The 14,270-nt window shown below is 38.6% G+C and overlaps 1 protein-coding gene across 50 annotated transcripts in view; it reads right to left on the bottom strand.

Moving 5' to 3' along the window:
• lap (phosphatidylinositol-binding clathrin assembly protein lap) overlaps nucleotides 1-10,552 on the bottom strand; it is a 111,388-nt gene extending 100,836 nt beyond the window's left edge. For 38 of the 50 annotated variants that reach the window (XM_073971641.1, XM_073971652.1, XM_073971646.1 and 35 more), the window contains exons 1-2: nucleotides 10,387-10,514; nucleotides 8,516-8,982 (exon numbers count right to left, since the gene is read on the bottom strand). In XM_073971641.1, the coding sequence (XP_073827742.1) occupies nucleotides 8,516-8,651 (136 nt within the window). In that variant the 5' untranslated portion in view covers nucleotides 8,652-8,982; nucleotides 10,387-10,514. Of the gene's footprint in view, nucleotides 1-8,515; nucleotides 8,983-10,386 lie in introns of all 50 variants that reach the window. The other 12 variants (XM_073971640.1, XM_073971650.1, XM_073971653.1 and 9 more) reach the window with 6 other exon arrangements.
• Nucleotides 10,553-14,270: the final 3,718 nt, after the last annotated feature.

The raw sequence follows: 14,270 nt of genomic DNA, 5'->3' as shown, positions 1-14,270 counted from the left end.
ACGGCCGCTCCAGGTTGAGTCCTCGACAAATATGTATGGAGATGGCATGCAGCGCTGTTGTCGTGCTGTGCTTCTTACGGAATCGATGCTGATGATCGGCAACATGATAGCTATTTCTAATGCTGGGGAGGACTAAGCGAAATCGGCCTGTACGATTCACCTTTGCTGGCATCCTTGCCTGGCTTCAGTAGCGGGACCACCCTGCCCATTTTCCAGACTTCGGGAACAATAAGGGTGGCTAGCGACAAGTTGAGAACTTTAGTGAGATACTCCACTCCCGGCTCATCCAGCTGTTTCAACATTACCATGGAAATTCCGTCAGGGCCCAACGCTTTCGATGATTTAGCGTTCCTGATGGCATTCGCAACATCATCCATTGTAAACTGTGGTGGTTCATCCTCGGCAGTAAGATATCTAATGCGACGAAACACTCTTCTCTTCGCCCTGGCATTTTCGGGGTGCTCGACAAACAGTCGATTGAAGTAACTTGCACACCTCTTCGGGTCAGTCAACGTAACGTCGCCAAACGTGACTGAGGTCCTATCATCCCTCCTTCCGGGGTTCGAGAGTGACTTAACCGTTGTCCACAATTTACTTATACCGGCTCCAATGTTGCAACTCTTCAGATGATTTAACCACTTGTTCCGCTTATGCTAGCCGATCAGCCTGTCAACTTCCAGTGTCCCTGACTTTGGGGTCGTCGGGGTTGGTTCGACGAAGCTCATCACGCTCATTTGCTAATCCCGTCGCCTCTGCTGGGAAATTTGGTCTTACTTCGGGTTTTCGACCAGTAGGTATATGGCGAGCGACTGCAGCATTGATGATGTCTCGGAACGTCCTTTCCGCTGCCCGAACATCAGAGGGATTGGGTAATTCTCTGAAGCGGTGATTGGTGAACTCTCTGAAACTCGGCCAATCAGCTTCCCATGATTGACGAATGTGCGGCGTTCAGAGGTGATGAAGTCGGGTGGTCTGCTGATGGAGACAATTATGGGGAGATGGTTTGATCCAAGGGAAATGACGGGTTGCCAGGTGACGTCATTTGTCAGACCAGGTGACACGATGGTCATGTCTGGCGAACTGTGACACGCTCCTCTAATTCTGGTAGGGGCGTCCTCATTGACCGAGCAAAACGTAGAGCTATCAATCTGCTCAGCCAGCCTATACCTCTCTGGTCGTTTCCGAGGGCCGAATGCCACATCTCATGATGCGCATTAAAGTCCCCCAGGACCAGACGATTATGACCTTCCAAAAGCGGGCTAATGTCAGGCTTATAATCTGAGATACAGTTATTTCGCGGCGGGATGTATACGTTCAGCAACTCTATCTCGGTAGTTCCACACCTGACTGCTACCCCCATACATTCCATGTACGGGTCGTTAGAGGCAGGCTCAAGCGAGATAGGTCTGTATTGAACAGACGTTGTAACCATCACGACGTACTGAGCTGTGGTCGTTCAGCATGGTTTCTTGCACCGCCGCGACATTGATCTTCTTCCGATTCATAAAGTCCACTATTTCAATGCTGCGCGTGCGGCTGCTGTTGGGGGGACTGCGGGGGAGTTTCATAATCTGACGACGACGACTCACTGAGGGCTGTGGGCTGTGTTCGCGCAGCATGTAGCAACATAGTCCCTATATTAGTCCGCGTGGGCAAGTCCAGAGCAACCCCTTAAATGCACCCACTCCTCATATCTATTGCATCTCATCGAAGATGGGATATGGGTGAAGATTCGGATGAGACAAACCGAGCACAAATATATTGGTCCTGGGTTTTCCTCCGTCCCGGCACGGACCAAAAGAATCCGGAGCAGGCATTCCGGGATATGCCGCTCCCAGCACAGAAAAACGAAACAAATTAAAACAAATGTACACTGAGGTGGCAGCCGCTGGCCGGAACGCTGTTGTTGTGTGGTCCCGGGTCAATCCGGTACAAAGAACCCGCTGCCGTGGTATTGATGACTGTGTGTTAGTGTGTTTTAATGCACGCTACAAAACAAAAACAAATCAAATCATTATCTCTCTTTCGTACGATCTTTCTGTGCATTCGGGTCGTATGTGTGTAATTTGCCGAAAAGCTTCGGCACCGCCGTGCCAAAGAAGAACACATTGGCTCTAGATCATGGATAGGCAATGTGCTGTACTGTACTGAGAGCAAGTGAGCATACATTTCAATGCATTTTACATTGAAGTTTTCGCTCACTTGCTCTCAGTAAGCGCACATTGCCTGACCTGGCTCTAGATCACTGATACACACGCCTTTAATTTAAATTTTAAATTATGTCTCACCATACACGAACATACAGTAATACTCTATTGGTGTTCATCTCAGCTCTAGATCATGAAAGATATCTCCTGACGTAATTCGATGGAATTTTTTTCTGTATTTTGAAGTTTTTTTTTTAAGTTTTGTATTAAGTCTTCGTTGGTGGTATAAAAGTTTCCACCTGAAATTTTTCGGCAAAGGTCCACGACTTCATATAGCCCCCATAGAACGGTACCTCCCGATTTTCTGTATATTGAAGGTTGTGGTCTTAATATGCCACCAAAATGACTGATATTTGGTATTTAGTCTTCCTTGGAGGTAAAAAACGTTCGACCGGAAATTTTTAGGTATAGGTCCACGTCTTGATATAGCTCCCATAGAACAGTACCTCCCGATTTCCGGTATTTTGAAGGTTGTGGCCTCAATATACCACTGAAATGGCTGAAATTTTGTATTAAGTCTTTGTTGGGGGTATAAAACTTTCCACCGGAAATTTATCGGTATAGGTCCACGTCTTCATATAGCCCCCATAGAACGGTACCTCCCGATTTTCGTAATTTTGAAGGTTGCGGCATAAATATCCCACCGAAATGATTGAAATTCGGTATTTAATCTTCGTTGGGAGTATAAAACTTTCCACCTGAAATTTGTCGGTATAGGTACACGTCTTCATATAACCCCCGAAGAACGGTACCTTCCGATTTTCTCTATTTTGAAGGTCGTGGCTGTGGTTATACATTTCTATATTTTATTGACTTGTCTCAAGAGAATTTTAAACAGAAAATGTACACTTAAACATTTTTGAAGATATTATTGAAATACTTGTTGCATACGAAAATATGTAAAATGCATAAATTTTGCATATGCAAAAAATGAAATTTGCATAAAATTCCGCTATCTATTTATAAATATCCACGATTAACAGCTCGGGGGACTATATTATTTCATTTGATATGGCAACCCTATCTAAAATAAATTGTTTAATTTATTATGCGGCTTAAAGGAAATCAAGAAAATTTTCACACACAATCAGCCAACAAATAGACACTGCAGACACGAACGACATCGTCGTCCGTTGAATGGCAAAAGGCAAAAATTTCTACCAACAACAAATTATTGCATTCTGCAAAATATAGTGCAACAACAACAACCACAAAAACAAAACATCGATGTTGAAAAGGTGAGTGAAGTGTTTGGAATGCATCAGTGATGACAAGAGTGAAACAAAAAAAAAATAAAAAAGACAACAAAACAAATAACATACAACAAATACAAACGAGAAACATGTGCAAAAGAAAAACAAATAAACAGTCCCCCGTCAGTCAGTCGGTGAATCGTGTTGTTTTTTTAGCAACGACTCTTTCATTATGGACTAATGTGTGTATGTTTGTACGAATGTATAATTGTTATTTAATGAATTAATTTTTGTATTTTCTTGTTTTCATAAATTAAGTACCGTTAGACGCCTTGGGTGAATAATTAATTTTAGTAATTGTTGTTGTTGTTTTTACTAACCGGCAAAAAGCAACACAAAAATAAGAGGGTGATGAGAAATAGAAAAAAAGAGAGCTTTTCACTCTCCCCTATATTGGGAGTATGAATATGGGGAGACCCCACGAGAAAGAGAAATAGATGATATTGCAATCCATTAAGACTTATTGGACTGCTGTTTTCATTGTTTTACGGAAAGGAAAATGCAGAAGTATTGTAATAAGAAACATTTTACGAATTTTAATTGTTGCTACTAAACTGCAGCTGTTCACGAATTAAAAGTTGGAATTACATTATATGTCATGAAAAACTAACACATATTACTATTTTGTTCGATAACGTGGAACAAGTCTCGTTTAGGGGCACCTCTCCGATCGGGCTGAAATTTTTACCATAGGTAGTCCTTGAGACCCTTCCCGAGATATGGGTCTTGACATTTCGGGAAAGTCCTTCTTTAACACCATTACTTTATTTATGGGCACCTCTCGGATCGGGCTGAAATTTTCACCATAGGTAGTCCTTGGGACCCTAATCACAACTATATATATCTTTCCAGGGGGAAGTCCATACTTCCCGAGATTTAAGTAGCCGGCCTTCGGCCGGAATTTAAGACTTTCTCCTATGGACAGGAGCAAATGTCGTACGTCGTAATCAAAAGTACTCACCACGAGCTTTAAAATGATACCCATATTGCCCAAGTAAAAATAGTAAACTGTCAAGACCCATATCTCGGGAAGTAGGTACTTCCCTCGGAAAAGTTATATATCGTTGTGATCAGGGTCCCAAGGACTACTCATGGTGAAAATTTCAACCCGATCCGAGAGGTGCCCATAAATAAAGCAATGGTGTTAAAATAGGACTTTCCCGAAATGTCAAGACCCATATCTCGGGAAGTATGGACTTCCCCCGGGAAAGATATATATAGTTGTGATCAGGGTCCCAAGGACTACCTATGGTGAACATTTCAGCCCTCCCGAGGTGCCCCTAAACGAGACTTAAGTCGATAACGTAAAGGAAAAATTAGTAGCTTCTTGCAGGTTTTGGAACAGAGCATATATGTCTTAAAAAAATTTAATACATAAAATGTCCGGTTCAGAACCTGCACGAAGCTACGATTTTTTACTAAAAAAAATAGTAAAAATTAGTACATTCTTGCAGTACAGAAACAGACCAAAAGCCAGAAAAAATTCCTTATTTTTGTAAGAACGAACTTTAAAAATTCGTCTCATCTGTTAAGTACTTCAATTTTTTAAAACATTAGTCATTTAAGCATATTCTTATAAGTTCGTTAACACTTTTAATTTTTCTTTTGTTTTAGCATTTTCATCTTCCACTACTGCAAGCGTCTCCACGACCCATTCACAAAAAAAAAAACGATTATGAAAAATCTTATTTTGTCAAATGTTTGAAGAAGGAGACGCAAATGTGGCAAAATGCATTATCAGTTTAAAAAATTATACACACAAAACAAATGTCAGGCTTTTCATTGCACTTCTGCTGGGGCTGCTTTTGAATGTTATTGAGAATATAACGATTATAAAATGAAAGCTGATAATAACATCCGTTTGAATAAAGAAAAGGGTCAACAACATGCTGTGAATGAATAAATGAAGAAAAGAAATGTATAGCCAGCCGGCATGTAGGATAAGAGGTTTGTTGTAAGTTAGTGAACGATGTATGTATGACCTTGTGGTTGAGCTGCAAATGCATGCCAGCCAGCCGAGCCAGTTCCATGATGCGGGTCTAGAAATTCAAATGCTACAATTGTCTCGATAATATCTGAAGATAATGAATGTGCATGACTAAAATATATCGTTTAACAAGAGGAGATAACACAACATGTCTTATCGCTGGTTAATTTGAGTATATTTCTTATATTTTTTCTTATACACACAATCAGCAAACAAATATAAAGATCGAGATCGAAAAGATGTGTGCGATCTTCGCTGAATCGATGATGATGATGGCTACTCTGGTCGTAGCTGCAATTCTTTCCGAAAGGGTAATTAGAAGCACCCTTTCTTTCAGAAAGGGTTCCGTAGAAGCAACCTTTCTTTCAGAAAGGGTCTATGGAAACACCCTTTCTTTCAGAAAGGGTGTATGGAACCACCCTACAGAAGCCCCCTTTCTTTCAGAAAAGGTCTATAGAAGCACCCTTTCTTTCAGAAAGGGTCTATGGAAACACACTTTCTTTCAGAAAGGTTGTATGGAACCACCCTACAGAAGCCCCCTTTCTTTCAGGAAGGGTCTATAGAAGCACCCTTTCTTTCAAAAAGGGTCTATAGAAGCACCCTTTCTTTCAAAAAGGGTCTATAGAAGCACCCTTTCTTTCAGAAAGTGTCTATAGAAACACCCTTTCTTTCAGAAAGGGTCTATAGAAGCACCCATTCTTTCGGAAAGGGTCTATAGAAGCGCCCATTCCTTCGCAAAGGGTCTATAGAAGCAACCCTTACTTTCAGAAAGTGTCTATAGAAGCACCCTTTCTTTCAGAAAGGTTCTATAGAAGCACCTTTTCTATCAGAAAGGGTCTATAGACGCACTCTTTCTTTTAGAAAGCGTCTATAGAAGCAACCCTTTCTTTCAGAAAGGGTCTATAGAAGCAACCCTTTCTTTCAGAAAGGGTCTATAGAAGCACCAATTCTTTCAGAAAGTGTCTATAGAAGCACCAATTCTTTCAGAAAGGGTCTATAGAAGCACCAATTCATTCAGAAGGGGTCTATAGAAGCACCAATTCTTTCAGAAAGGGTCTATAGAAGTGCCCATTCTTTCAGAAAGGGTCTATAGAAGCACCCATTCTTTCAGAAAGGGTCTATAGAAGCACCCATTCTTTCAGAATGGTTCTATAGAAGCACCCTTTCTTTCAGAATGGGTCTATAGAAGCACCCTTTCTTTCAGAATGGGTCTATAGAAGCACCCTTTCTTTCAGAATGGGTCTATAGAAGCACCCTTTCTTTCAGAATGGGTCTATAGAAGCACCCTTTCTTTCAGAATGGGTCTATAGAAGCACCCTTTCTTTCAGAATGGGTCTATAGAAGCACCCTTTCTTTCAGAATGGGTCTATAGAAGCACCCTTTCTTTCAGGAATGGTCTATAGAAGCACCCTTTCTTTCAGAAATGGTCTATAGAAGCACCCTTTCTTTCAGAAATGGTCTATAGATGCACCCACTCTTTCGGAAAGGGTCTATAGAAGCACCCTTTCTTTCAGAAATGGTCTATAGAAGCACCCTTTCTTTAAGAAATGGTCTATAGAAGCACCCTTTCTTTCAGAAATGGTCTATAGAAGCACCCTTTCTTTCAGAAAGGGTATATAGAAGCACCCATTCTTTCAGAAAGGGTCTATAGAAGCACCCATCCTTTCAGAGAGGGTATTGAAGCATCCTTACCTTCAGAAAGGACTATAAAAGCTCTCCTCTTTTCAGAAAATGTATATAGAAGCAGCCTTCCTGTCAGAAAGTGTCTATAGAAGCCGCTTTCCTTTCAGAAAGGTTCGACTGAAGAACCCTTTAAGAAAGGATCTATAAAAGCACTCTTGTTTTAAGAAAGTGTCTATAGAAGCATGCTTCCTTTCAGAAATTGTCTATAGAAGCACCCATCCTTTCAGAAAGCGTCTATAGAAGCACCCTTCCAAGCTGAAAGGGTCTATTGAAACCATCTTTCTTTCAGAAAGGCGGGGTGATGTCTCCGGTACTGTTTAACCTCTGTTTTACCATTCCACACCAAACGGCATAGTGATCGTAATGTATGCGGACGATTGTACGAACTTGGTGTCGGATGCTCTCGTCGATGACATATGTGATAGGTTAAATATATACATACATAGCAGACTTAGTGATGCAGTTCTTCCATCTGTGGAAAATGAAAACATCCGCCTCTAAATCCACCATCACCTGAATGGCTGAAAAGAGACCCCTTCAACATAATGATTCCGACCACTAATATTGGGTGTACTGTTCAATAGAATATTTTAGTCGTCCACGTAAGACAGCTGTGGCTGCGACAAGATCAGAAATAGGACGAGGTCATTAAGTCGCTGGCCAGCAGCACTTGGGGTGTGTGGTGAACTAATCGGCGCCAGTGCGGTATGCAAATGTTAGCGTTACGCAGTGGAAGTATATTAAACTCTGGCAGAATGGTGCCCTGAGTACTACAACAGTGTGCCTCCTCATGACACCAGTGGACCATCTTCATGAGTGGACGAAAATAGTCGGGGATGCACATAAAAGTAATGCGCCGACATAGCCCATCTTGGAAATTCATCGTAGGATTTTTTGGCATTTTGGTTAACTAACTCAAGTACCACAAGGACTAACATCTAAGCTACAACAATGAATACTCCTACCCCTGCAATATTTATTTCTTGGGAAGGTTACTTCATCCTCTTGACATCCCTTATCTATTGGCCTCATTCATTTATAAAGACAGCAAAATATGTCTGAAATGAAAGTGTAGAATGGTTATTCTATTTATCATATCAAAGCAATGTGTAAGCACCATAATACGTTTTGTATGTAAATGATGTGTGTCCCCGCAACTTTACTACTGATATCACAAAATTTTCAATACAATGAACTTGTCTCGCCAACCAGAAAGACAAACATCCAGTCAGCACTTAAAAAATGGGGGGCGTCGATACAACAGACAGCATCAGAATATGCACATAACACTGAATTGATACTGGCAGCAGATGTCTTGCATTAACAATAAATTTAATTGAATATCAATACATTGTATAAATAATAATTGAAATGGAGATACTTACAATCTAAATGTTTCTTCTTGGGTCCAATGCACTCTTCCGTTGTGGCCTTGCATACAGATTTGGCCAAACCTTGACCGGCCAAACTGTGCCTGGCAGCCAATAATCTGTCGTTGATGGTTTGTCCAGCCATAGACATGATGACTTTAGTTTTGTTGGATTGTTTTAATGCAGAATTAACAAATTAACCAAAATTATGTAGTTTTTTGTTGATTCGGTTGGCCTTGTGTTGTTTTTTTAGTTGAATTTTAGTTGTGGTAAGTTTTGCAATGCGTTAATTCTTGTGACAGCCAGCCAACAGTTGTTTAATTTGTGAGTGTTAGAGAGAGCACGTAGAACAAGAGAGTGAGGCAATTTATTTGTTTGCATGCAATTGTTGTGACAATTTGTTGATTAATTCTTCTTTTGTTTATTTCACCCGTGTTTCTTCGTAGATAAGTAATGAAAGTACCAGCTTTGATTACTTTAAACTGCAATTAAAATGTTAACAAATTTTGTTTTTAATGGAAATAACACAAAACACATACACACATATCTAAGGCCCCACAAATTATATGATTGAACGACGATAAGAGACACGAGTCATAAGTAACAACAACGAAGACGGGCAACGACATAAAGGAGCCACAATTTCAATAGAAAAAATTGTAATAGGAATGACCCACAAAACAGTGTTTTATTTGGCACATCTTTTCAAGTGGCTTGACATGTAAACGCCCCCTAAATAACCGAGAGCAAACAGAGAAAAAACACCCCTTAAAAAAATACAAAAGTTACAATATTATGACGTTTACTTTATTATTACAAATCCTTCGTCGTTCTTCACTCGCGTTCAACGCGAAAGACAACGTTCACTTTTCAACATTATTTTTCTTCCCAGTATTTCGTATGCTTCTTTCTTTTGTAAATTTATTGATTTTCTCCACAAACCATATGATTTCTATGTAACAAATAAACCACAACAACAATACTAAAAACCCAATTAGAAAACAGAAGAAAAAGACACTTTGCATGGAACAAGTGGGAACAAGTGTGTGGAGGTGGGAAAGGGAGACACTGAGGAGTATTAAAGTAGTACACCACACCACCACACCATCAACAGACAAACAACAATAACAAGTTGTAGAGAGGCTGGCTCCTCCATCACATTAACCTATGAGGAATGTCAAAAAGATGTTGGAGCGTTCAGCTGTGCTGCTTGCTTTGTGCTGCTGCAGGCGTTGTATGGTTAACAATATGTTGTTTTTTTTTTTTTTGTTATCATTGCCCATTCTCATTCATTACATACAACACACACACTTTTTTCTTCACTTCTTCTCAAGAACTATTTGTTCTTCTTCTTAATGTCGTTAACATCGTATCGTAGTCATATTGGAATCAACATTTATTTTTCTTATTTTTTGTATCCACTTTTTTCTTCTTATGTTTGTTACTTTTTGGTGGCTGGCAGGCACGAAATTCTCTGCCACTCTTAAATATAACAGCAACAGAGAAATTTAGAATAACTACTACTTGGACTGACGGGCTCTCAATAATACGTGGCTCAACTTGGGGATTTTTTGGATAACTATTTTTTTCTTGTTTAGCACAATACACCAACAACATTAACGTGAATAAATTTGCACATAATTCTCCAAAATCCTCCGTCTTTATGGAAATTATACCGTTGCTTTTAAGAACAAACGCACACACATCAAAAGAAATTGTAATGCAAGAAGAAACCAACGTAATTCACTTTTTTCCGTCACTTGACGAAACATAGAAGGTAACCAGAAGTAAATTTAAAATTCTTTTTTCGCCTTTTTTTCAATGGCCTTTTATTTGCAACATTTACACTTCTTTCCGTCGTTTAGATTAGAACATTTTATATTTACTTTTATTGTGGGCTTCACTTTTTTGCTTGAAAATTTGATATTTTCTTGAACTTTTTCGCGTTCGTCAAAATTGTATGTATTTTTTCTCCCCTTGCTAGTTCTTTCTCATTCGATTTTTCAATAGTAATGAGAAGGTATTCAATTTGCCTGTGGTTATTGATTACTCACTCATCACGACAGATTACGACGATCTCCACTCATAACGGCAAGTCACAATGAAAACAGCTGGCGTATGTCGTGCGAAATAAATACGTCGATGTTGTTTATACTTATGCTTGGTTTACATTCGGCGCCGTTTCTTGATCTCATCTCACAGAATCGCACTACTGGTAGATTTTGGCTGGATTTAGCAAATAAAACCTGATAATGTCCACGGGGACCACCGTGGTGCAATGGTTAGCACGTCCGCCTTGCACTCAGAAGGTCTGCGGTTCGAATCCCAGGCCAAGCAACATCAAATTTTCAACGGTGGCAAAATTCCCCCTCAGTAATGCCGGCGACATTTCCTGAGTATTTAAGCCATGAAAAACTTCTCTACAAGTGGTGTCGTAAGACACGCCGTTCGGACTCGGCAATAAAAAGTAGGTCCCATATCATTGAGCCAATATGAATCGGCGTGCACTCATTGATATGAGAGAAGTCTCCCTTGTCCCTTCAGGGATGTTGTGGGAACATATGTATGTATGTATGTATGTAATGTCCTAAACCCGGCTAATGAAGTCATATCTGAATGGGCTATTATTATTGTATGGGAAATCTGGTAGATTTTGGCTGGATTTAGCAAATAAAACCTGATAATGTCCTAAATCCGGCTTATGAAGTTATATCTAAATGGGCTATTATTTTTGTATGGGAAATCTGGTAGATTTTGGCTGGATTTAGCAAATAAAACCTGGTAATGTGCTAAATCCGGCTAATGAAGTCATATCTAAATGGGCTATAATTCAATTTATAGTACGTTTATACACTCCACGTCAGTAGAATAGAACACCTACATTTTTGTTAATGTTCGCTTATTTATCCCAAAACGAATGAATCTTCGTTTTTAATTTTGTGGGGATTTAAAGTCTATGATGTTCCGTATCAAACACAGAAAAAATTATGTTTCTAGCTCTTCGCGAAATGATTTTCTGATCAATTTTCAGATAGTACTATGAAAAATAGACATTTATTTTTGGTCATCAGGATAGAACAGTCACTTTATTTTCGCGAATTTTTGAGATATTAACGCCGAAATTTCTTTCAGTCGATAAAGCAAGGCTTTCTAATCATTTTCCACCAAAGAAAACCTAAAAATTATTCCGCGGACACCGAAATAACAGCGTTAAAGGGTTTAATTTGACAGATATTGGAAACATCTCGGAATATCAATAGGAGTCGCGTAGTTATGTCATATTTCTTCACAATAAGATAGAATATGACACAGACAAGCTCGACGGATACAATCGAGTGCTTCGGATGCTGTTAAGATGGAACATTTTCAAAATAATTATGAAAAGCGTCAAAATTTCTCATAAAAAAGAAGTCTGCCGTTCAACGGTTTGGAAGTAGGCTCCAGATTTGAAGGAAGATAATCTGATACGAAAACAACCGCTATTTTAATACACTGAGGGAAATTTTAGCTCATTTCCAAAAAGCAGATTTCCAAAAAACTCCAACTCCACTTCAAAATAATTTGCGTCAATTACAGTAATGTTCGTAACTTTAGTTTGTATTTCTTTATTTTTTTAAACAAATTCTTATAATTTTAGACACTCTTTCTTGTGTTCAAAAAAAAAAAAAAAAGACTGCGAAATTTTTAGGGATCAAAAAATTGGCTTGCATGGCTAGGTATCTTTAAGCGAGTGCTTCAAAAATGTATCAAGCTGAGTGCATTTTTCATAACTCCGTGTGGACTGCATCGAAAGATGTATTGAAATCATAACTCTGCTTTGCACTACTCCAACCCTTTTTTGCTGGGTTTTTCATGGCGAATTCCTAGTTTTTTGACGTTTTAGATTCGATCAGCTGGGCTGAGGCATCTACCTAAGTAATTGTACCATGTATCTACCTGAATTGACAGAAAAGAAATTCGCCTCAAAAATTTTTTCGCCTCTGTTTATGAATTTTGACATTTAAAATCTTCGTTTTTCTTTGAATTCGCTTGATGGAGGACCTATTATTGGGCCATGTGGCAATGCTGTAAAAGAGAGCCCATATTCATGCTCTGAGACACAATTTGCATTGAAAATCAATTGCCTTTTGTCAAATTTCCATGTTTAAGAAAATAAAAAGGAAAACAAATCAAGTTTTCGCGTTTCTTTCAAATAAGTAGTGGTCTTTCTCGAATAAAATAGCAGCTAATCGTTTTTCGCGCCTTCTATCAAATCTATTTTTAAAATTTTTATTTTCACACGCATTTCATTACTCACCATACCAATTCTATCGAAAATAATATCTTCTTCAAATGTTCCTTTAGAGTTTTGCGAAATTTTTAATATTAAAAGGACTCAAAAATATCGCGAATAAATTTAATTTAATTTTGCATTATCGTGGTGAAAAGGTTAATGGTAGAAAGTATATTTGTTTCGCATATTTTGGCGAACTTTTGTAAAACTTTATGAAATGGTCTGCTGGGTACAAACAAACAACACAAACAGCTGTTTCATAAATGCAGAAACTATCGTCTGTCAGGGTAAAAAGTTAATTCAAATTAAGGAATTTTTAATGCAAATTAATAGAACGGTTACACTACAGCTTTTTGCCGGGTTAACCCACTTCATGAGGATTTATTGCTTAATCTGGTCAAATTTGACCAGGTTTGCCATACAAAAATTAAATCCTCTCACGACTGGGTTTATTTTAAATCCGGCCCAAATCCACCAAAAATACAGTGTTGTATTCGGTATTTTTGTGCAAAAAAATCAAACTCTACTCAAAAAGTACCAAAAGTTGCAACTGTTTTTGCAACAGAGTTTGTCGTGTTTCACACGTTTACAATTGGTCGCGTGAGATTTTATGGAGTTAATAAATCTAAAGTTATTTGAAAATCATAAAATTATTTATTTTTTGCATTAGACACTTTTTTTAACTAAAAGTACGCTTGATACCATGATACAAAAATGTATCCCTGTGTGTAAAATATACCAATATGAGCAAAGAGGGGACGATATCTCATACGAGAAATTGTAAAAGTGTAAAACACGACTTTATGTATACGTAAACAAACATCAGCTGACAGTTTATATCCTCGAAAAGCTAAGTGTAACCAGCAAAGATTAACCCACTGGATCTATTAAACCCAGTGGGTTAACCTTCAATAGTGTAACCGGGGTATAACTCTGCCGTCTGTCTAGGGTATTAAAGACCAGAACAGAATCAATCGTCGCTTGCTTTGTTTGCTTCCCCAAATGTCAATTTATAAAGGAATGCCAGATACGCTTTGCAAATCCGCCTGCGTTCTCCTTTAGAAGGTACTGGCATTCCTTTATAATTAGACATTTGGGAAGCAAGCAACGATTGATTCTGTTCTGGCCTAACCCTGCGAAAGGCTATAATTTTAGAGAATTGCGTTTACACATGACAGGACAGTTGAGTACAGGTATTGATTGTTAAAAACCCAAAACTTGCCTGTGTGACGTATGCGTCCAGACAACTGCAAAAACAGTTGTAAAATTATGAATGAAAATTGTAGATTTCTTTTTGTTTTTTGTTCACATATTCTGTTTTTGTTCATGTTCGTTTGTTTTTCATTTTCATTTTCTCACTTATTTTTACAAAAATGTCAAAAATTTGTAAAATGTAGTAAAACAGAGTTGTATTTGAGAACAAACTGTCTGGTGTAAACGTCTAGATAGCTGCCGTAAAATGTCAATTTGTACAACCCTTTTTCGTAACACTTTTTA

The sequence above is a fragment of the Musca autumnalis genome, unplaced genomic scaffold (genome assembly GCF_047663935.1).
Source record: "Musca autumnalis isolate F117 unplaced genomic scaffold, ASM4766393v1 scaffold_1, whole genome shotgun sequence".
NCBI classification, from domain to species: Eukaryota; Metazoa; Arthropoda; class Insecta; order Diptera; family Muscidae; genus Musca; species Musca autumnalis.
This window is presented reverse-complemented; position numbering and strand designations above follow the sequence as displayed.